The following is a 23,068-nucleotide window of genomic DNA, read 5'->3' on the forward strand; positions in this document are numbered from 1 at the left end:
CACTTAACTAGAACTAAGCTTCCTGGAGGGAGGGTGTATGAAGTCTGTCCCCACATGATGGAAGAGGGTTCTGCAACGACTTCAGCTACTTTTTCAAAGGAAGTCATTGCCATTTTCCCAGGCCTTCGCTTTCCATCCCACAAAAGGCCAGGATCTCCCGTGTCCTTAGGAGTGTGTGCCTACCGCCTTAGAAGCCGAAAAGCTCCTCAGAAAGCAGCTTTAAATCTATTATTTACTTTGTGTCAACGTACACCTGACAAAAACACAACAACCCCAAACCCCATCACTTCAAATGAAGTAATCAAAAGACACTTTTTGGGGGGCGACTTATCTCCTACCATGGAACTTTTAGGTTACGATGTGGACAATGGCAAAAGGAGAGGAAGGACCCAGACACTCGCCAATCTCCATTTTGTCGGGACAACTCCGGTCTCCGTCGCCGCCGCCGGCGCCGCCGGCAGTCAACTCCACACAGCCCACAGGTCCGAAGGCATTCAACTCCCGCGCCCAAAGCAGAAGCCCAAGCAGGCGAGGGCCGCGGCCTCGGGCTCATTTGTTGTCTTGGGCGTTTGTGGTTCTCCCCGGGCTCCGCCTACCAGCATTCATGTTCCGCCAGAAAGTGCGTCCCTCTCCACCGCGCGCCCCCGACGGCATTCTCGGCCAATGGCGAAGCGTCGTGTCCCGCCCACCGGCAGGTCTGCGCCTGCGCCTCCCGACGAGCCGCGGGCGGGGCAGGCGCGAGGGGCGTGGCCGGCTCGGGGGGCGTGGCCGGCGCAGCTCCGCGGGGGCCTGGCTGGGATTAGTTGTTTCGGAGGGACCGAGCGAACCCTGGGCTGTGGCCAGCCGTGTGGAGACAAAGCCGCGTTCGTCGCGGGGGGCGGAAGGGCTCGTCCAAGGGTGGAACTCGGGCTCGGTGGCATCCCAGCCCCCCCTGCCCCAGGAGACCCGCACGTTGCAGCCTCGCAACAGGTCCGCCGCGTCGCGCGTGGCCTCGCCTTCGCTCCCCTCCCCCGCGCCCCCCTCCCCGGGTGCCTCCGCTCGGCTGGGCGGCGGGTCGACCACCCGCTCCCATGCGGTTCGGATCCACAATGATGCCGGTAAGCGGGTGGGCCTGCCGGGGACCGCGACGTCGGGCCCGGAAGTGCGCGCGGTGGGGGGGGGGGCGGAGGCGGTCCGCGTCGCGTGCGGGGCTGTCCCTGGGGCCGGGGAACCCGAATCCCCAGAGTTTCAGGAGGGGCCCGGCGTCAACTCCAGCCTTCCAGACTCTTGGCGTGGAGGCTTGGCGGTACCCTGGGAGACACCCCCCCCCCCCCCGCCAAATACCCAGGAGTTAGTTGAGCCGCGGGTGGAGTCGCCCCTTGAAACTTCTGTCGACCGAAACCTGACTTTTGTGGTTCTTGAAGGTCAAGAGTTGGGGAGCCTGTGCTTATATTATTCCCATTGTTTAAACTTTTTTTTTTTTTTTTTTTTTTACCGGAGCGAAGCAGCACCTTGGGGTGACTTTCGATCCCGGACTGTGCAGCCCGGTCGCTCTTGTCCCTTCGTGGACACGCGTTGTAGCAGATGCAACCTCTGTATAAAGTTGTCGTCCTCCGGCACAGAACGTCGGTGTCCAGGTCCGACCCGAGTCCCCCCCCCCTCCTCCCCGCCCCGTCCTCGGCCGAGGATTAGCGCGTTCTTCAGGTGCTCCGCCGGCATTTGACGGGTCCTCCCGGTCACAGGTGATCTGTAGGCTTGAGGCGTTACCGAAATGTCTCCTTTTCTTAAGCGAGCGCAGAAATCTGGCGGGTGGCTGTGGCTTCTACAGGGTTTGCTAGCGCGTCGCCTCGTGGAAATTGCATTATGTTCCTTTCCCACGGAAGCAGGCTCAGCAATCCCGTGTTTTTATGGCTCCATTTGCTCAAAACAAAGGAACAACAAACAAACCTTCATTTCGCTTTTGTAGAACCTGTGCAATGAAGCGATAGTTCTCCCTGACCCCCACCGCGCACATTGGCTCCCTTACTTGTGTCATGGTGGACCACCTAAACTCAAACATACTGGACACACATAACTTGATTAAACTCTTAAGTGGTTTGGATTGATTTGGGGTAGGTTGCCCTGCTAGGAATCAAGGAACTTGGAATTGTTAAAAGCATTTTTGCATACTCTGCTTATGAAGTTAGGTTTATGGTGTGAATGCTCAATATTAAAATCTGCACCGTGGGCAAGGTTGAAGGGTTTTGTTAGGCTTTTTTGTCCCTTGAATTTTACACTTCTTCTTCATGAAATTGCTTTTTGCAGGTTGCCTGTGAATTTTGTCCTAAAAAAACCAAACCAAACCAACAACAGCAACAACAAAACAGAAGGAAGAGAGAACAGGTGTTTGTTGTGGTATAGCTTCTTCTTTAAATATTAGTTCTACATCAAGGTGTCCCATGGGATTTTTTATTAAATGTAGGGAGGTTTTCCTTCCCTCAACTACTACCATATCATCAGACTTCTTGAGACAAAATTCAGTTCATGAATATGGTTCTTCTGATTGCTTTTCTGATGTCAGACTAGAATCTTAACAGACTTGATGTGTTTTGGTGTCAGGCTCACATACTTTGAAGTCAGACTAACCCCCTTTAAGATTGAACAGGTCCTACTACCTTAGTGACCACAGTCTTTTTGTTTTGTTTTTCCCAAATGAGGATGGGATGGTAATTCTAGTTAGGGTGTTTTTGATGATTAGAGGTACAGTTGCAGCCCCTAGCTTGGAATACTTCAGATAAAAACCGCCTCAATGAGTAGCTTGGTTAAACTGGAGATTCTTATGCTGTGATACACAAAAATATGAAAAAATTAATGTTATTCATGTTATTTTATTCATGTTATATATACCTTTGGACTGTGGTATTTGGGATTCTTGAAAAAAATATTTTCCATTGGTGGAACCAGGGTCTTTGCACATGGTAGGCAAGTGCTCTCTTTTAAGTTACACTCCAAACCCTTGAAACTATTTTCTTATCATCAATTTACCAGCAAAAACCTGGAAGTGGAGGTATGGCTCAGATAGTAAGCACCAGCCTTGAGCACAAAAGCCAAATGGGATGCAAGGTCTTAAATTCAAGCCCCATGCCTACATGCTATATATATATGTGTGTGTGTGTATATATGCGTGTGTATATATACACGCATATATACATACACACCTACATATACACACACAAGCATACATTAAACTAAGGGGAACATATACACAGGGAGTATTCCAATGGTGTAACTGCTTTAAACAACTAAGTTACAGTTTAACAAAACAAATACCTGGAATTTGAAACATGTTTTGTCAAAGAGGGAGGTATGGGGGAGGAGAGACAGTTGACTGGAGAAAGGAAGGGTGGGAGAAAAAGTCATTAAGTGAAGATGAAACCAGGTAACTAGGGTATGGATGGCCTTAGGAGAGATGGTAGGAGAATGATTGGTGGGGGGGGGGGGGAGGGAGGGTGGTGATGGCAGGTAATGTTGACTAAGATGCATGTTGAATTGAAATCCTCTTTGTGGGTTGGAGGCATGGCTCAGTTGGTAGAGCATTAATGAGTGAAAGCATCTGGTACCCAGTTTGAGTTCTGGTTTTGGACCAAATTTTTTTTTTTTTTGTAAACTAAAGATAATTAAAAAAATTATCTTGGTTGGTATCTTTAGCTTTTAATATGATTGGGTTCTTATTCTAACACAAATAAGGTTTTATTGTGTTTATTATTTTGGGAAACCCTACCATTTTTCTCAGGAAAAGCACGCCTAGTATGCAAAGATGAGAATCTCAGAATATAGCTAATTGCCTTGATACACTTTTTAAAAATTGTGTATGTGTGTGTGTATGTGTGTGATTTTAAAATTTCCCATTCTAGCCCTTTGTGTGTGTGTGGGGGGGGGGGATTGTATTGGGATTTGAATTCAGAGTCTTGCACTGCCTAGGTAGATAGGTGCTTTACTACTTGGACCATGTACTCAGGCCATTCTAACCACATTTAAATGTACAGTTCTGTAGTACTAAATGCATTCTCTGATTTGTTTTGAAAAGCATTATATTAAGAATGTGCAAATAACTTGTGTTCATGTTTTCTCACCAAATAGCACAGAGTCAAGTGGTGTAAAGTAGGACATGAAGTGATAATTGGACCCCAAACCAGAAGTGGAAGATGCATTTCAGTAGGGTAACTAAAAATAAATAGGCAAGCTCTGCAGACTACAATAGAGATAATGATAGGGTACTTCAGAGGCACTGATAATTACTCTCATTTTCAGATACCTGCCATGTTTAGTACCTCTGGTTCTATGATGTTTCTATAGCTGAGTGAGGAGAAACCGATTAATCATTTATATTTCACCCCTATTTTTCTTCAAAAAACAAAAAAGAACTATTTTTTGTACTTTGACAGTATGCTCTGGAGTATTCAATGCCATTGCGTTTGATTTTTCAGATGGAGACATTTGTCCAGAGTTACTTTTTCAGCCATTTGAGTTATGTTAGGTGTCTTTTTAAAAATTGCTTTTATTTTGTGGAGTGTTAGATTCCAACCAAAGTATGTTTTGAAGTTAGTGCTTGACTAACTTTCAAAGCATTCATTGCTCTTTTCAGATAATAATTATATGAAAATCCCTACTGTACCTGCTTCTGAAATGATTAAAAAAAACCCCACAAAATCTTATAAAAAATGACACACTGTATTTGGGCCAAATACAGTAGACCACCAGAAGGCTTGAATTTGTGTCACTTGTTGGTTAGAAATGACATGTACTTGGCTCATGTATGCCTATACTAGAAATGTTCTGCATATGTATTATCCAGTATAATAGTCATCCACCCTATGAGGCTACTGCACTGCAAATGGGGCTAATGGCACCAGGGGACCGAACATGAAGAAATTAATTTTAATTCTGTTATTCTCATGTGCTCAATGGTGACTGTAGAACATGCAATAAAATTCAGTGTCTTTACACAAACTCTAAATAGGCAATAGTTTCCAGAAAAGAATATCTTATTTATTTGCTGGTACTGGGTCCTTGCACTGTTGCCTATTAGATATTTTTTTTTCTCAAGGCTGGAAGCTTTTTCTACTCTACCACTTGAGCCACACCTTCATTTCTAGCTTTTTGCTGGTTAATTAGAGATAAAAGTATCTTGTATTTGTCTGCCTGGACTGTCTTGGAACTATGATCCTCCAGTCTCCTGATAGGTGGGAATATAGGTGTGAGGCACCTGGCACTCAGCTATAATAGCTTATTTTAAAGAGCCAAAATGAACTTATTATCATGGCTTATTTATTTATTTATTTTTTTGGCCAGTCCTGGGCCTTGGACTCAGGGCCTGAGCACTGTCCCTGGCTTCTTCCCGCTCAAGGCTAGCACTCCGCCACTTGAGCCACATCGCCGCTTCTGGCCGTTTTCTGTATATGTGGTGCTGGGGAATCGAACCTAGGGCCTCGTGTATCCGAGGCAGGCACTCTTGCCACTAGGCTATATCCCCAGCCCATATCATGGCTTATTTTGAAAATGTATGGCCCATTTTACCTATCAGCATATAGAGATGTGATTTTTTTTAAATGATGTTTTAAAATCTAATTGGGATATTGTATATTTTTGTTTTTAACAATTTGATAATCAGTAGATTTTTTTTTATTTCTATGGGTGGACTTTGTGTAACTTGTACAACTCTGTATCTGATAATTTTTCTTTAAATACTTCATTTTCAAAATTCAACCTTTTTTGTGCTTAAAAAATTTAATTTTATTGGCAAGGTGATGAAGACATTACTTGTTGAACATTGTTGCCCCCTCCCTCCTTTTTTCCCCATTCTCCCCCACCTCCCCACCAAGCTGTAAAGTTCATTTCCAACATAGTATCTTGTGAGTATCTCTGTTGCATTGGTTCACCCTTTGTCCTTTGTCTCACCATTTTGTGTTTTCCCTTCCCTCCCCCAAATCAAATAAATATAGGACACGGGGGACCGAAATCAAAAACAGTGACAGCAGGAGATAAACCAAAGGGGAAAAAGGAAAGAAAAAAGAAATAAGTAAATATAGTATATTAAAAACAACAACAACAACAAAGAAAAACCTCTTGTCTCCATATCTTGGAGTTCATTTCCATTAGCATCATTTTATATGGTCATATGTACATAGCTATTGAGCAATTGCGATCCTCTGCTAGGACTACCCTAGACATACTAATTATTACAAATGAAGAAAACCATGGAGCCTATGTTTCTTTGGATCTGGCTTACTTCACTTAATGTGATTTTGTTTCCAAGTCCTTCTATTTCCTTACAAATGGGGGCGATGTCATTCTTTCTCATGGAAGCATAGGATTCCATTATGTATATATACCACATTTTCTTGAGCCATTCCTTTACTGAGGGGCATCTAGGGTGTGTTTTCTTTTGGGGTACTGGAGTTTGAATTTTCAGTCTCGTATTTAAATCCTAGCTGGTTCTAGATGTTGATCTTCTTATGTCTCCTTTGTAGGTGGAATGACAGAAATGACAGGTTTTTGTTGGTTAAGATGGAACTTAGGAACTTTTTACTGAGGCTGATCTTGACTCAACAAAGCTTTGTACATATTTTCCAAATGGAAATTGTATTTGAAAAGCAAAATCTTTCAAGTTACAGATGCAGAACACTGCAATTATATGATTATGATGTCTTCTGTAAGAATTCTTTGCTGTTGAATAGTAATGTAGAAAGTTAGCTTAGATCAGGTTTTATTTCAGAATAAAGTTTAGGTTGTTAAGTTACTTTTTTTTAATAATTGTAGTTCTCAAAAGTTGCTAAGTCATCTGCTTTTTAAAAATATGCAAAATAGCTCACATTTCATGTGTTGTAGCCTTGTTGCCTTATGACTTTGATTATATTAATTAAATAGGTAACACATTTGAGGTTTTTTTTTGTATTTTTGTTTATCTCAGAGAAACCACGTTTAGAGTTTGTAAAGAAACTTAAAATGCATTTACTTGTGGTTTCAGAATTAAAGAGAATTTCCTTATCTGGGAGGAACATGGTCACTCATTTATTTTTCTTTTTTATTAAAATTGTTACTATAAAGGTGATGTACAGAGGGGTTACTGTTTCATAAGTCAGGTGATGAGTACATTTCTTTTTTGAACAATGTCATTTTTTCATGTACTGCTCCTAGGAACAACTCTTCCCCTTTTTTTCTCTCCCCGCCCCCCCCAAAAGACAGTAAAAACAGTAAGACAAAACTTTCTATTGTGAAGCTTTTAAGGAATACTGTGACTATCATTTTTTGGTAATCTCCCAAGTGTGTGGCACTCCTTAAAATGCCTTTCTAAAGCTGATTTAACATTAACTCTGAGCAGGTCTTGATGCTCAGTAGTACAGGTTCTCTCGCTTACATGGAGGAACTAGCAATACATGCTGTTGGTATTTCTCATCGTGTATTGTAAACCAGCAGGTATCTCAAAGAATAGGAATGTAATATAAGAACTTAGGAATTCAGGGAACTCTTAGCTCATACCATTTATTACAGCCAAACACTGTTTAAACACTTGTGTTTTGATAGCGTGCTAGGTACTGCAGAGAACATTTTTCTTTAATCAGTTGGAATTGAGAAAAGAAAACATAGATAGTGTGACTATGTATGAAATGTATGCTTAGGTTGGAGTGGTAGGTGAAACCTGAAAATTGTACATCTCTCTGGGGTAAACCACGGAGAAGTTCTGGTCCTTAAGAGATCTTTCAGGTGAGCAGAAAGTATTTAGGAGGCAGAGCAAAAACACTGATCATACGGACTTATTAGAAGAAAATTGTCTTATGGGAGAAAGGCATATCTTATTTAATTTACTTATTTTTGTGCTGGTACTGGGACTTGAACGTAGGACCAAGGAGCTCTCTCTCACCTTTTTTGCTCAAGAATGGTACTCTACCACTTGAGCTACTGCTTCACTTCTGAAAGGCAGATTCTAAACAATGAGACAATGAGAAAGAAGAAAGGTTTTTGTGGTTTTTTTTGGCTAGTCCTGGGGCTTGCACTCAAGGACTGAGCACTGTCCCTGGCTTCTTTTTGCTCAAGGCTAGCACAATACCTCTTGAACCACAGTGCCACTTGGGGCATAAAAGTCAATTTGAATGATAATAGAACCAAATTCTTAATGAAAATTCTCGTTTTCTTGGTGAGTAGTGAACTTTTGAACACATACATCATTTATTTTTCTAGAATCAGATTTATAGCAGTACTTCTTTATGTAGATTTATTTAGGTTTCAGTATCCCTGGGGGCACAAGCATGGAAAAATAGAAAAATAATAAATATACCAGTTTGAGCTACTAATAGTGAAATAAGGTTAAGGCAGTTTGTGGATCTTCCTTTGTGGAAGAAACTATTTGAAACCCCCAGTGGGGCTGGAAGCTTTGCTTTCTAACTTCAAGGCCAAGGGCTTTTACTGGATATTTCTCTTGGTTGTCTTATTTGATCCCCTTACCACACTGTGAAATAGAGCTACCCATTCTTAACTGATAAAGAATTTGAAGCTTAGAGGGTTTAAGTAATTTGCTCTTGGTCTTTTTTCTGAAATGAGATTTGAGCCAGGTCCAGATGCAAACACATACTCTGTTCAAGATCACAAATGCCTGGGTTATAGTATTTTTAGATATCTTTGCAGAACAATCAGTCTTGATAAAATACCTTCAAAGGTTGCACTTCAGACTATAACTAACTACTTTTGAAGTAGAAAAGGAAAACAGACATCTTCTGGTGGTTTAAATCCAAACTGAAGAGAACATTGGTCAAGCCCTGTGGTGATACCTTCCTGTGGGCAAAGAAACTCCCTGTGATGGTTTTTTTTTTTTTTTCTTTTTTCTTCTCCTAACTCATATTACTAGAGAGATCTCAGATCTTCCCCAGCTACAGGGAAAGTGAAAGGGTTTGGGGAATTAGCTTTTGTACAAGGGATATTAAACAATCCTCCTTTTTGCTGTTGTGTGTTTAAGTAGGGCTTGAGGGCAATGATGGAAGGTAGGAAGGAAAGGTGCAGAGCTGGAATAGGGTGCTAGGAGATTGGAGAAACAGAGAGAAGAATGTCTGCTGGGAGATCATTGCTGCCCTCATTCCCCAGCCATTTCCAGTTGTTTGGATGGTGCCAGAGGACCTGAAGCAGGCATTTCACCTGCAGCTTCAGGGCTGTTTGTGCCGTGAGTAGTCACACAAATTCAGTAGGATTACGCTAGGAATTTATCTCAGAGGAAATCATGTCAAATCCTATCTCTTCACTTTCTTGTTGATTGTTTTCTGATATCTATTTTGGGATATCACCTGGAGAATGAATGTTTAGTGATGTCCACTGTGTTCCTGTCCCTGTTCTAAGTGTCATGGGTATAGAAAAGAGTAACACAACGCTGAGGATCTTAACTTTCATGGAGCTTCTGGGTGAGGGAGACAGGAAATAAATGAAAACAGAGAGTTAAAGAAGGACTCAGGCTCAGATGATCGGTATACATTAGGTGGTCAGGAAGGTGACATTTCAGCTGGACCTGCATGGTAAGCTGCAGTCAGTCCTTAGAGATGTGCAGGGAGTGCATTTCAATAGGGCAGAATTCCTAGGGACTGGGGTAGAGGAAGCACTGGACTAGGGAGGCTAGGAAGGCCAGCTTAGTTGGCAGGGGAGGAGTGGCAGGAAATGAATGAAGTAAAAGAGTTGTTAGCATATAGATTTTCTCTGGCCACAGGAAAGAGTGGGGTGACATAAGAAGGAATGGGGTAGACATTGGAATTGTTCTAGGTTGGAGAGTAGCATAATCTTGACTAGGAAAGCTTGCTTTGTTCTAAGATTAATGTGTCCATGAGGCACCAATGTGAAAGACATAGGCTTACAACTCCACCATAGGAAAGTCCATGGAACCAGCTGTTGAAAATAGGTATTTATGCCCAGCTGTTGGGAAGAATTGGTTTAGGACTCAATCTGTTATCATGCTCTACTGATTTGCTCTAAGTGACTGGTGAGCCTCAGGATTGGGGACGATCTCTGCCACAAGCTCCTATCCTGTGGATGGAAGGGAAAACCCATCCTTTAAACTTAATCTGAGAGCCCTGAAGAACTACACAGGGCAATTTAAATTTAAGCCTTAGAGAAAGTCTGTCACTGTGTTTTCACAGAAGGCGTATCAGGTTTCTTAAAGGAGCCTTATGCTTTACAACAACTTACTTTTTATTTTTATCTTTTGGCCAGTCCTGAGCCTTGGACTCAGGGCTTGAGCACTGTCCCTGGCTTCTTCCCGCTCAAGGCTAGCACTCTGCCACCTGAGTCACAGCGCTCCTTCTGGCCGTTTTCCATATATATGGTGCTGGGGGATCGAACTGAGAGCTTCATGTGTAGGAGGCAAGCGCTCTTGCCACTAGGCCATATTCCCAGCCCCAACAACTTACTTTTGACTCATAACCACTCTGCTCTGTGAAGTCTTCCAGCTACTTGTTCCACCTAAGTGTTCTTTGACATTTTTCTTTTTTAAAAGCCAATGCTGCCTTCATTTTGGATATTGAAGAAAATCAGACCAGATCCTGCTTTAATTTTAGAAACTGGTCTTTATGTGCATGTTCTTTTGAATTACAAAAATGATCTAGATGGCAATTGTTAGATGTAGGTCATTAAAAAATGAGTTGTTTCCTGAAAAGAGGGGACTATTTTGGATAACATTTGTTGAAGTAGTAGGATTGTACAGTTTTTCAGTAGCCAGAGGTACGAGTGTTACCTTAACTCCTTTTCCTGTTTTCTCCTGCAGCTGTTGTATACTCATGCCCTGTCTTCAGTCCTGGTGCTTCAGATCACATCTGCCTTATACCTTCTTTTTCCAGCTGGAGAAATACTCTGCTGTTTACTGCTTCTTCAACCCCTTAAGCATTGTGCTGCCATGGTGGTCTTTCTTACCCACTCTGTTTTTTTTATTCCCTCTCCAGATTTCTTTTAAGACAGACTTTGATGGGCATAAAAGGAAATTTCTTCACTAGATGCCATGCTTCTTTGTTATCTAGCCCAGTAGAATTTCAGCTTTTTTGTTTCAAGGACATATTTCCGTTCTAGAAGCGTCAGCCATATTATGGAATGGAGTGGCCAAAAAACTCAGTACCAGAATCGGTAGTTTTGCTGTGCTGCAATGGCAGAGAAGTAGCCTGCCTGCAGAAGGGTGTGTGGTCACTGTTTCCCTCAGCCTTTCTTAGACTTGTTCCTCACGTTGTGGGGAGAACTGTGTAGTGCTCCCTACATGTCTCTGATGATTCCATGGTGCTAACTTGGGAAATTACACTTCTTTCTTGCATTTTGCTCCTCGTGATCTGTTATACTCTATTGAACTTTGCCATCTGTGTGTGTTTGTATGTGTGTGTGTTGTCTTTTTTGTTTTTTGGTACTGGGGATCAAACCCAGGATGTTGCACTTGCTAGGCAAGTGCTTTGCCACTGAGCTACATCCCAGCCCTTGTGTGTGTTCTCTTATTCATTTTTAGGTTTTTAGTTCAGGGATCCCCTGAACACACAACCCAGGATTCTCTTGAGTACTGGGTTTACTGGTGAGCACCACCATGCCCGACTCAGTAGTATTTCCGGAAATTGCTTTCATTCTGCGTCTTTCTGTTTTCATTGGACCTTAGGTGTACCGTTAGGAAGTTCTCGTATGGCATGGCTCTGTAAGCTCTTTCAAGGTGTGGGTGCCCCATGCTTTTTCGTCTCTATGTTCTTAGCATTTATCATAGTGTTTGCACTGTTGTATGGATATAATCAATATTGTTAAGCTATGAATGGATATGTTTGTTGTTTTTTTAACTTTTCTTTGGTGCTGGTAGTCCTTGCCTTCACATCCATTGTGAAGTGGTGGGTAGAAAGGAAAGAACTAGAAGCAATGTATTGGCTAACTCATAGCATCTTAAAATAGAGTTCTTAGTGAATGAAATTGAAAACCAGAATACAGTATAGAACAACATTTGTATATAAAGTAAGACACACACACACAGGTAGCATGGCTTAGGTTAGGAGAGAGCATACCAACATTAATCTTATGAAATAGTTGTGCAGGGCAAGAATCCATTATTAAAGTCATATTTTTAGATCTTTAATTTATTTGTAGATTATTTCTGATAGCCATTGAAAGCTGAGTATCGTCAAGATGATTTACTTTGGAAGATGAGTTTGGAATTGGAGACCTATCTAAATTCAGCTGGAGTGTAACTCAAATGATAGAAGTCTAGAGTTCAAACTTTGGGCCACCAAAAATATAAATAAGTAAAAAAGAAAAAGAAAACATTTCTTACATTTATCTTCAAATAGGCTGGAACACGTTGTCACTTGAGACAGTATATTGCTTCAGAAAAGCTCCCTTTGAACAAATACCACACACCATTTATGGATAAATGTTTCTTGATGCAAAGTACCAACAGTCTTGTTCTTGTGTTCTGTGAAGGTCCCCATCTTCTACAGGACTTTTGACTCTCACTCAGAGTATCTTTAGTGCACTTGGATAGATACATGTTGCAGATTTGTTTTGGGTAAGTCTGAGTAGATTGGGGAAGGGGGAGTGGTTGGAACAGGGGCGGAGTGAGCGGTGGGCACAGAGGCAAAGAGAGCATTTACTTCTGGAGATGGATGTTTTTATAGCTGAGGACTGGAGGAAGTTTTATGGCCTCTGAATCATCCTAGGGCAGGATGACTTACAGCACTAAGGTACAGTGCCTAGGAAACAGATAAGCTACTCTGGGAAGACAAGTGAAGGGGAAAGTATGGGTTATTTAGGTTTTTCTTCTCAGTTCTCTACTCTTTCCTGCTGCAGGGCCTTTTCATGGAATGTCTTCCACTAGACTGGCTGGCTCTTTCTTATCATAATTAGTTGTCCACCTCACCTCTCTTTCCTAGTTCTCTTATCACATCACTTTATAGAGTACTCTCTCTTCTTTCTGCCCCACAAAGGCAAGCTTTCTCATCACTGTATTCTCATCACCTAAACTGCATATGTAATCAGTGCTCAATAAACGTTAACGGACTAGTGAATCAAAGACCTTAAAGTCAGGAGTTAGAATTGAGAAAGCTGCAGAATCAGGCTCATCTTTAGAGTGGCTGGCTTGGATAAACTGACATGCCTGGAAGTCTCAGTACAGAGGTTACTGTTGGCCTGTCTACATATATGCAGTGGTTAGATTACCAGACAGCTGTGACCAGCAGGTAGCTTGTGTTTTTCAGTATATAATGACATTTTGCTCCAGTTAACCAAAATTGCTGTATTCTCCCCCACCCAAATGTTAATTAGTGAATGGAAAATCAGGACATTCCTTACAATTTATAGAATATTGTTCCAACTAATACTAAAGATTACATATCTTTAGTATTACATATTTTGTTGGTACTCCAATTTTAACTTGTTTTAAGTGACCAAAGGAATAGTTTGTGATATAAAAAATCCACAGGGTATGAATTTATGATTTTGCTTTAACCCATATCTGGCTGGTAGACACTATGCATGTATGCAGAAAGTATGCCATGATAGAAACCAGGCCATGCATGGATATCACTCATGGAAATGGGTGGTGATTTAAAAAAGCAGTTCAGTGGCCTCAAGTAAAGTAGGTGGGACAAAGGGCTTGGACAGCATGTCAAACCTTTGTGAGCATTGATTCTTTAGTAACCAAGTTGGAACCCATCATTGGGAAGGTTGGAGAATGTCTCCAAGAGAAGGACTCAAAGTGGAATGTGTCTGGGGTTCCTTGTTGGCTGTCTACTCAAAATCTGGGGACAAAAGTAAGTTTGGGCTGAGGATCCTGAGCATCATACTTTACTTCCTACACAGGAATGGCAGCCTCACCTGCAACCAGAGCAGAGCATGCCCATGGTAGGGAGCCTGAGCAACCCACCCCATGGGCATTTCCTGAAGACAGAGTGGCCATGGGAACAGAGCAGCCAGCCAGTTCCCCTGTGAGGAGCAGGAGGCAGAATGTCCCAGAAGACTAGGATGGTTTGGATCTAGTTTCTAGATCTCTTTGGTTGGGATAAATGTTGGTGTGTGTGAATTTGAGATTGAAAGGAGCTCTGTTTGATGTTGCTTTTTCTTTGCTTTTTGTGTGTGCTTGATGCAGGGGGTGGAACCCTGGCCCTGGCACAGCTAGGCAAGCACTTTAACCGCTGACCATTGTCTGTGTCAGTGTTAAGGGACCAGCTGAGTTATGCTCTGCTATGCTCTGCTAAGGTAAAGGAAACTTGGTGGCATTCTCCTCCAGAAAGCAGTCTGGAGCCTTCCTTCATGAGGATACAACAAAATATAAAGACAAAGGCTAGCTCCCATGGATTTTTTCACTGAGGGGCTCCCAGACTCAGGACCCTCCCTCCTGCCCCCAGGGGCTTTTTTCAAACCTCACTACTGGCATACTTTGAGGTCTTAGAGGAGTTTTCTATGAGTTGTAGAATTTGAGGAGGATTTGTGGTATTCTTTTAATCGATTGTTCTTTTTTTTTTTTAAAGGACAGTTTCTCAAGGTATATATGTTTTTCTCTTAAGTAAACATTAGGTACACTCGAGTTTTCATAGGTGACAATTTTGGAAATGTTAGCACAACAGAGCTTTATTTCCTGGCCGTATCACATCTTCAACTGAAATTCCTTTTTTCTTTCTGTAGAGCTTCATAGGACTTTTAAAATCAGATGAATCAACTTGAGTCTCTGACTCAAAGTAAATTTCTTGTAAATGCTCTAGCCAATTTTCTTTTTGTATTTCCTCTTGGAGAAGTCATTTAAATTTTAATCTACAATAATGTCTCTTTGAAAGTGAATTACTTCTTACATCAATGACATAATAGTTACCATGAGTACATGGACTATAACAATGGAACTGTAAAATAAATCTATGACTTATTCTTTTTAAATAAAAATTATCTGTGTCCTTGGACTTGTGGAATTCAACATCAGATTTATATTCTTGGACTTCTGAAAGTCCACGAATGAATGTGACTTTGGCATAAAGGACTATGCAGAATGTTAGGGTTGGTTTATCTTCTCCTGAGTTTATTTTTCTTGAGATTGGTGGCAATAAGAAGTAGAAACAAGTATTAGTCATTATATTAAATGTGCTCTTTAAGGTGCAAATTATTTTACAAATATTTCAACTTGGAAAATTAAAAAAAAAAAAAAAAACAGCACTAGGCCACTTCCGGCCTTTTTCTATATATGTGGTGCTGAGGAATCGAACCCAGGGCTTCATGTATAGGAGGCGAGCACTTTACCACTAGGCCGTATTCCCAGTCCGACAAGCATCTTTCCTGTTGCTACTTGTTCTATACATATTGGGAGCATTTCCCAAAGCCCAGTGACTTATTGTCCTGAGACCTGATTGTGCCTGAAAGGCTGATGTAGACTCTTGATGGAAATAATTTACATCAAGGTTTCCCAGAAGCGTATCAGTGACTTGAGTAGGTGAAAGTCAGTTTCTTAACACAGGTTCCCAGAAGATTTAGCTCTAGGAAACATCATTTTGCTTGCTTCCTTGTGGGAAAGAAGCCATGGGTACATTGTATATATGGAAGTGTCACAGTGAACTACCGTCCTTCCCCCCTTATATAGCTAATATATGGTTTAAAAAAAAAATCAAGATAAGATGATATTTTGGAAGTACTGCAGAGTTTAAAGAATTGTTTCCTTATGTTTTCCATTAGTTTACACTTCATTACTGAAACCTCAGTCTACTTCAGGCCACATTAACTTTTCATGCTCAAATTTTTATTTTTTTATTTTTATTTTATTTTTGTGTCCTGGGCCTTGGACTCAGGCCCTGAGCACTGTCCTTGGCTTCTTTTTCCTCAAGGCTAGCACTCTGTCACTTGAGCCACAGTGCCACTTCTGGCCATTTTCTATATATGTGGTGCTAGGGAATCAAACCCAGGGCTTCATGTATACAAGGGAAGCACTCTTGCCACTAGGCCATATTCCCAGCCCCTCAAAATTTTATTTTATGTATAGTTTTATATAATTTATACTAAACTATTCTCTAGTTGTTCTGTGAGTAAATTTTCTCCTTAGGAGATTTTTATATTTTGCATATACTGAGCATGCAATGAGTTCCTTTTTAAAAAAAATTGTGTTACAGTTCCCATACCAAAATTCACCCATAAACAGTGTACAGTTCAGACAGTGTATAGTTCAGCTGGGTGCTGGTACTTCAGGCCTGTAATCCTTACTACCCAGGAGCTTGAGATCTGGAGGATCTCAATTCAAAGCCAGCCTAGGCAGGAAAGTCTGCTATACTCCTTGTCCAATTAAATAGCAAAAAAAGAAGGCTGGACATATGGCTCAAGTAGTAGCCCATAAGATCAAGTCCTGGTGCCAGCTTCCCTGCCCTCTCCCCCGCAAAAAGTACATTTAATTGGTTTCCAATATATTCACAGGGCTGTGCAAACCATCACCACTAATTCCTAAAGGTTAAACATTCCCCATCCTTCCCTCCCTCTGCCCCTAGCTCCTAAAACCATTTATTCATTTTTTTCTCTGTAGATTTACATATTTTGAGCATTTTATATGGATAGAGTTTTGTGTCTGGCATCTGCCACTTCCAGTAATGTTTTCAAGGTTTATCCATACTGTAGCTTGTTCCACTACCTTGTTCTTTGAAGTAACTTTCATTCCATTTTAAAGTAGTAGACTTTCAAGATACATATGTGTTTTTCTTGAAAGTGTTTAATAATGTTTATTAGCATATAAGAATTGTACAAAATAATGGGTATCACTATGCCATTTTCATACATATATATAGTGTACTTTGATCAATTTACCCCTCCATTACTTTTTTGTTCCTCTCCTCTTCCAGTCTCTCAAATAGTCCCCCTTTATATTTCCCTTTCTTTTAAAAATGTATTATCTTTAAGTAGTTATACAAAGGGGTTTCAATTCATCATGTCAGTTTATGAGTATAATGCATCTTGATCACTGTCCCCTCTTTCATTATTCTCCCCCAACTCTTTAATTTACATTCTATGTATAATGGGAAATACACAATGATTGATGAGTCTGGCTTATTTCACTTAGCATGATCTCTAGTTCCATCCATTTTCCTGCAGATGATACACTTTGGTTCTTCTTTATGTCTGAATAAAATTTCATTGTATACAGAGCACATTTTCTTTTTCCTTTCACCTGTTGATGAGCACAGAGGCTTATTCCATCTTATGATAAGGAGGCACTGTCTTCACTATACATCTCCTTCATGTATGGCTCCATGTTGTCTACCTGTGTTAAAGCACAACACCTCAGAAGACTTATCTGTTCTGGTTATCTGTGCTCCTTTCTTCCCTCAGGTTCTCAATCCTGTTCCAACCAGGCCATTTAAAAGGCAGTCAACAGCATCTTTTCAGATTCTATGACTCAGCCTTCATTTCTTAGGCCCCTAAGTCTCATTTGACTCAGTTGATCCTATCTTACTTCCTGAAACACTGGCTGGCTCTCTCTGTCTCTTTCTTCCTCTTTCTCCCTCCCTCCTCCTTTCTTTCTTGTGATGGTGATGACTCTTTGTCTTTATGGGACTTCTGGGTGTTTGACTAGCTCAAGGCATAAAAACTTCTGCCACTAGCTGCTCTCATTCAGTCTTAGGACCTGTACATAATGTCTGGGAGGTATCTGAAATGTGACACGTTCTTGTCTGTGGGCCCTTTTCCAACCTGTTCCTCCTTCATCTCAGTAAATTGGCAACTAATCTAAATTCATTTCTAATATCTGTCCACTTTCATATCTCACATTCTGTCTTTTTTTTTTTGGCCAGTGGGCCTTGGACTCAGGGCCTGAGCACTGTCCCTGGCTTCTTTTTGCTCAAGGCTAGCACTCTGCCACTTGAGCCACAGCACCTCTTCTGGCCGTTTTCTGTATATGTGGTGCTGGGGAATCGAACCCAGGGCCTCATGTATACGAGGCAAGCTCTCTTGCCACTAGGCCATATCCCCAGCCCACATTCTGTCTCTTAATCAAGCCTTCTTGGCTCTGCTTTCAGACTATCACTCAGATCTAGCCATTTTTCACCATCCTTGTTCTGCCTACAGTCCACATTACCACCATAGCTCACATCTGCTCGCTCTCTCTCTCTCCCCCTCTCCCTCCTCTCTCCCTCCCTCCCTCTTGCTCCTCTCTCTCTCCTCTCTCACTCACTCCATCTCACTCCTCTCTCTCTCCTCTCTCTCCACTTTCTCGCTCCCTCCCTCCCAGTCCCGGGGCTTGAACTCAGGGCCTGAGCGCTCACTGTCCCTTAGATTCTTTTGTTCAAGGCTGGCACTCTACTACTTAAGCCATAGCTCCATTTCCAGCTTTTTCTGTTCATGTGATGCTGAGGAATCAAACCCAGGGTTTCATGCATGCTAGGCAAGCACTCTACCACTAGGCTACATTCCCAGCCTGTATATATCTTTTTTTTTTTTTTTGGACCAGTCCTGGGGCTTGGACTCAGGGCCTGAGCACTGTCCCTGGCTTCTTTTTGCTCAAGGCTAGCACTCTGCCGCTTGAGCCACAGTGCCACTTCTGGCCATTTTCTGTATATGTGGTGCTGGGGAATTGAACCCAGGGCCTAGGCAAGCACTCTTGCCACTAGGCCATATCCCCAGCCCCTGTATATATCTCTTAACTGGTCTTTCTTACTTGTCCTGTAGACTCCCTGTGTAACTGCCCCCCCCCTTTTTGTGTGTGTGTGTGTGTGTGTGTGTGCGTGTGTGTATGTTTAATGAAATAAATCACTTTACAATTCAAACCTCCCATGATTTGATTTTTTTTCTAAAGTGAGATATAATTCACCTACCATAAATAAAATTGACCAGTCTGAAGTACGCACTGCCTTTTAGTGTATTCACAGGCTTGTGCAATTATCCCTTATTCAATGTTTGTCACTCCACAGAGCAGCCTTGTGTTCATGGGCAGTCACTCTTCAAGCTCTCCTTTTCTCCAAGCCCATGACATCTGCTAATATACTTTGTCTCTAATAATTTGCCTCCATGATCTCATAATGTAAAATCTGAATTCTTTGTTATGGTCTTAGATAGTGGTTTTCTGTGTGGTTCTAGACTAGTAGTGTTTACTCCATCTGAGAGCTTATTAGATATAGAGAATCCCCGTTTTCTTTCCCAGATCCATTGAATTAGAAACTTCCAGGATGGGGCCAGCAATCTTTTTTAACAACTCTCTGTCCTTGCCAAAGTTTTAGAATCTCTGGTCCATAAAGATGTGGCTTCTACTTGCCACATTGAGCTAATATTCCATAGATAGCCCTTCCCTCTTGTTCCCTCTGTAGTGACCACTTTATTCTTGCATGGGGCCTTTCCATTTGTTCCTTCAGTTTGGTGTGTTCATTTCCCAGACCTGAGCTAGGCACTTGAGTTCCTCCTCTCCTTTTCTGTGCCTTGCCTTGTGGCCAAGAGGACAACTCCCATATGTGTTCTTGCTACTTGGCTTCTCCTTGGCTTTGTCCAGTGGAACAGGAAGTAGAGTGTAGGAGAATGGAAGAAGGAGCCAGTCTGAGCTATTAATTCCTGGATGCTTCCTGTGGGATCCCTGTGCTTCTCTCCACAAAGCAGTTGCCTTTTATTTCTCTCGCTCTGAAATTTGCACTGTGTGTATTCAGTAATAGCTATTGAGCAAAGATTATTTGAACACAAAAACACAGACGATATTGCAGATCATGTCTACCTGTTGACTGAATGGAAAGAGACAAAAGTAGCATGACTATAGTGGAGCGTGAACTGAAGAAATGAGAAGATCCACTCAGATCAGAATTTATAGATTTTGTGTGTTCCATGTAAGACCATCTAGCAAAACCTCAGTGAAAAAACTTACCATGAAACAAATCAGAGTTGAGATGGCATATTGTGGGCAAAAACATCACTGTAAAAGGCAGGCCTAGTGGCAATGACACAAGGTAGTCCAAATTCAGGAGAGCCCATTCTTGTGTGCTGCCTAGGAAGGTGATGGCAGATAACGGGTTGAAAGCTTGGGCTGTGGAGGAAATCTGGCTCTGGTTTCGGTCTTCTTTCACTTTGCCATTTAATTATCTGTGTGACAGGAGCAAATCACTTCATCTCTCTGCACTTCAGTGTTTCCATCTGTAAAATGCAGTAGCATGCACAAGATGTGTATCACATGTGCTTATTTTTTCCTTTGAGCTGAAGATACAATCCTGAACTAAGATAAATGCCTTTGTGTAGAAACAAAGACTATGGTACTCATATTCTGGGAGCAGAGTCACATAAAAAAACAGTCAAATAATTCTCACCTATGTCTGTGATATCTCTGGTTTGAGGAAGCAAAGCCTGGGAGTAGTGCATAGGGGTGGGGCAGCCCAGGAAGACCTAAATGAGAAGGTGACCATTGCATGACAACATGAGGAAATGAAGTCAGCTATGCTGCCGTATGGGGAAGAGCATTCCAAACAGGAACAACAAGTGCAGAGCCTGATGTGGGACCGTGTCTGGTATGTTTGCTGACAGTGAGGGGAATACTACTAGAGCGGAGAATGTGGGGGAAGCAGTATGTGGGACGGTAAAGGGAATGGGGCAACTGTGTGTCCCAGAAGATCACCTGGGACTTTGTCAGTGTTGTACATGGATGCTTATTAAACACTTAGGGAACTTACAGACTTCCATTTGAAGATGAAGAAGCTGAGTTTTAGAGAGGTGTCCTTATTTCTCTAGGGCAGTCTTAAATAGTCATGGATCTAGAGCTCAAATCAGATCTGCCCAGGAAATGTCACGTTGCTGGCCGGGCATCAAAGGTTTGAGAATAATTATTCAAACCACTACAGAACCGATCTTTATACATTGGAGAAGAAAGGGAGTCAGCTCATACACTTGTCTGGCTGACCAGTGTTATAACCCTTGGGAAAGGATCCCTTGGTAGGACCCATAGCTCATCATTTTGACTTGTAGCTATGCTTTTAAGTAAATGAAGCAGTTTTTCAGAAAATAAAAGACTAGGTCTATATTTAAAAAGTTTGGGTGACTGTGGTTAAGTGAAACATTTCCTAAGATTTGTCTTGCTAGAAGGGACAGTTTCATGAAGAGATGACAGATCAGAAAAATAAAATTATGCTCTGGCCTTCTCATTTCAGCAGCCAGATCACTTCTCTGAGTCTTTTGGTCTTCATTTATAGTGAGCAAAGAATACCTGCTCTGTTTGTCTAAGAGTTGGTATAAGTTTGGGAGAGGGCAGAGTACACTGCAAGACAAAGTGTGCTAAAGTACAGTGCTGTTAGGTTACATAATAGTATTTGCTGATGCAGTGCAGGTTAGCGTATATAATGGATAGCCATTCTGTAATTCTGTAATTTAATGAACACTTTCAGTCTCATTAACAAGGACAGTACTGTTCATAAAGTGATAAACTTCAGAGAAAGTTTTGCTGCTAGTGGGGAGTCTGGTGAAGTACCTTTTAATACTTACATGTAAAGAATTTGTTTCCATCATTAAGTATGTTGTGTTTTTTTTTGCCAGGGCAGCAGCAGGGTAGAATTCTGTGAACTTGGTTAATCTTTATTTTTTCCAAGTGATGTTGTCAAGGTTTCATGATTTTTCCACTGTCAGTTTAAGTGTTGTCCTGTTGGCTAAATTTGAGGCCTTAGAACTGTATATCTTTATGCTCTACCACCGATCAGAATGTAAAAAACCTGAGATAATTTTTGGGAAAGTTTCTTAGCTTATACTGGGAAATTCTACAGCTTTCTCGCCCCTCCCTTTCACATTTTTATGGTTTTTACAGTATTTCCTCTTATTTTTTCTGGGTTATCTTGTAAGTATAGATGTTTACATGAGTTGGGAGAGTTGTTGGCAGAAAGGGAAGGCTTGAGCTACCTTAAGGAAACTAGATTTCAGTATGCTGTGGAACCCCAGAACTCACAACTGCTGCTCTGTTTCTTGGCATGTCTCCTTTGATTATGACCAAACTCTTGGCCCCCAGTTTCCATCATCATCTCTACTCAGATACTGTACAGCCTTTTCACAAAGAAGAACCGGTTGTTGCAGCTTTCTCCGTTCTAGGGTCTCAGGGGAAGTTGAAGCTGGCAGAAAAAGTTGAGTGATTCTTGGCATAATTTGTGACTGCTGCCATATTGTGTCCTGCTCACTCAGCTTGGTTGTTGTTCTAAACCCCAAACTTTTAGAATAGTGTTATTTGTTTCTTTAAATTTTTAAAAGTTGTTATTGTAAGGGTGATGTGCAGAGGGGTTACAGTTGGGTTTGTGTGTGTGTGTGTGTGTGTGTGTGTGTGTGTGTGTGTGTGTGTGTATGTGGCCAGAACTGGGGCTTGAACTCAAGACCTTATGCTCTCCTTTGGCTTTTTCACTGAGCCACTGACATTCTACCACTTGAATCACATCTTCCGGTTCTGGCTTTTTTCTAGTTAATTGGAGATAAAGAGTCTTTCTGAGCCTTGATTCTCAGATCTCAGCCTCCTGAATAGTTAGGATTACAGGCATGAGCCACTCACACTCAGTTATTTCCTCATACTGTATTCTGGCCTGTTATAGCCTGTGTTCCTTCTTTCAGAATTATTTTACGAGATAAATTTGCACAGTAAGATAACTCTTTGAAGATATTCTTTCCTATACTGATATCATTGGTTTGCATTTACTGACATGAATCACTGCCAGAAATGTGCTATTTCGGGTTGGGAATATGGCCTAGTGGCAAGAGTGCTTGCCTTCTATACATGAAGCCCTGGGTTCGATTCCCCAGCACCACATGTGTACAAACTGGCCAGAAGTGGCGCTGTGGCTCCAGTGACAGAGTACTAGCCTTGAGCAAAAAGAAGCCAGGACAGTGCTCAGGCCCTGAGTTTAAGGCTCAGGACTGGCAAAAAAAAAAAAGAAAAAGAAAAAAGAAATTTGCTATTTCACTTAGTTTCTCCAGCATTAGAAATTAACAAAACCCGTTTTTGTAATTTAATAGGTTCTAAAAAAAATGAATACATGCATACATATAGTCTAATTTCAGTAGGAGAATGATTTTTGGTTAATTAATTTTCTATTAGCCTGAATGTTTACATACAAGGTCAGGTAAGTTTGAGTATAACAGCTAATCATTTCTGCTTGTTACATATTTAATTTGATTA

At 41.5% G+C, this 23,068-nt stretch overlaps 1 protein-coding gene across 1 annotated transcript in view; it reads left to right on the plus strand.

Annotated features, from left to right (window-relative positions):
* The first annotated feature begins 787 nt into the window (after positions 1–787).
* Positions 788–23,068, plus strand: part of Tp53bp2 (tumor protein p53 binding protein 2) — a 53,577-nt gene continuing 31,296 nt past the window's right edge. The window contains exon 1 of the mRNA XM_048358114.1: positions 788–1,097. Within this exon, the coding sequence (XP_048214071.1) occupies positions 1,071–1,097 (27 nt within the window). The 5' untranslated portion in view covers positions 788–1,070. The remainder of the gene's footprint in view (positions 1,098–23,068) is intronic.

This window comes from Perognathus longimembris, chromosome 11 (genome assembly GCF_023159225.1).
Source record: "Perognathus longimembris pacificus isolate PPM17 chromosome 11, ASM2315922v1, whole genome shotgun sequence".
Taxonomy (NCBI): domain Eukaryota; kingdom Metazoa; phylum Chordata; class Mammalia; order Rodentia; family Heteromyidae; genus Perognathus; species Perognathus longimembris.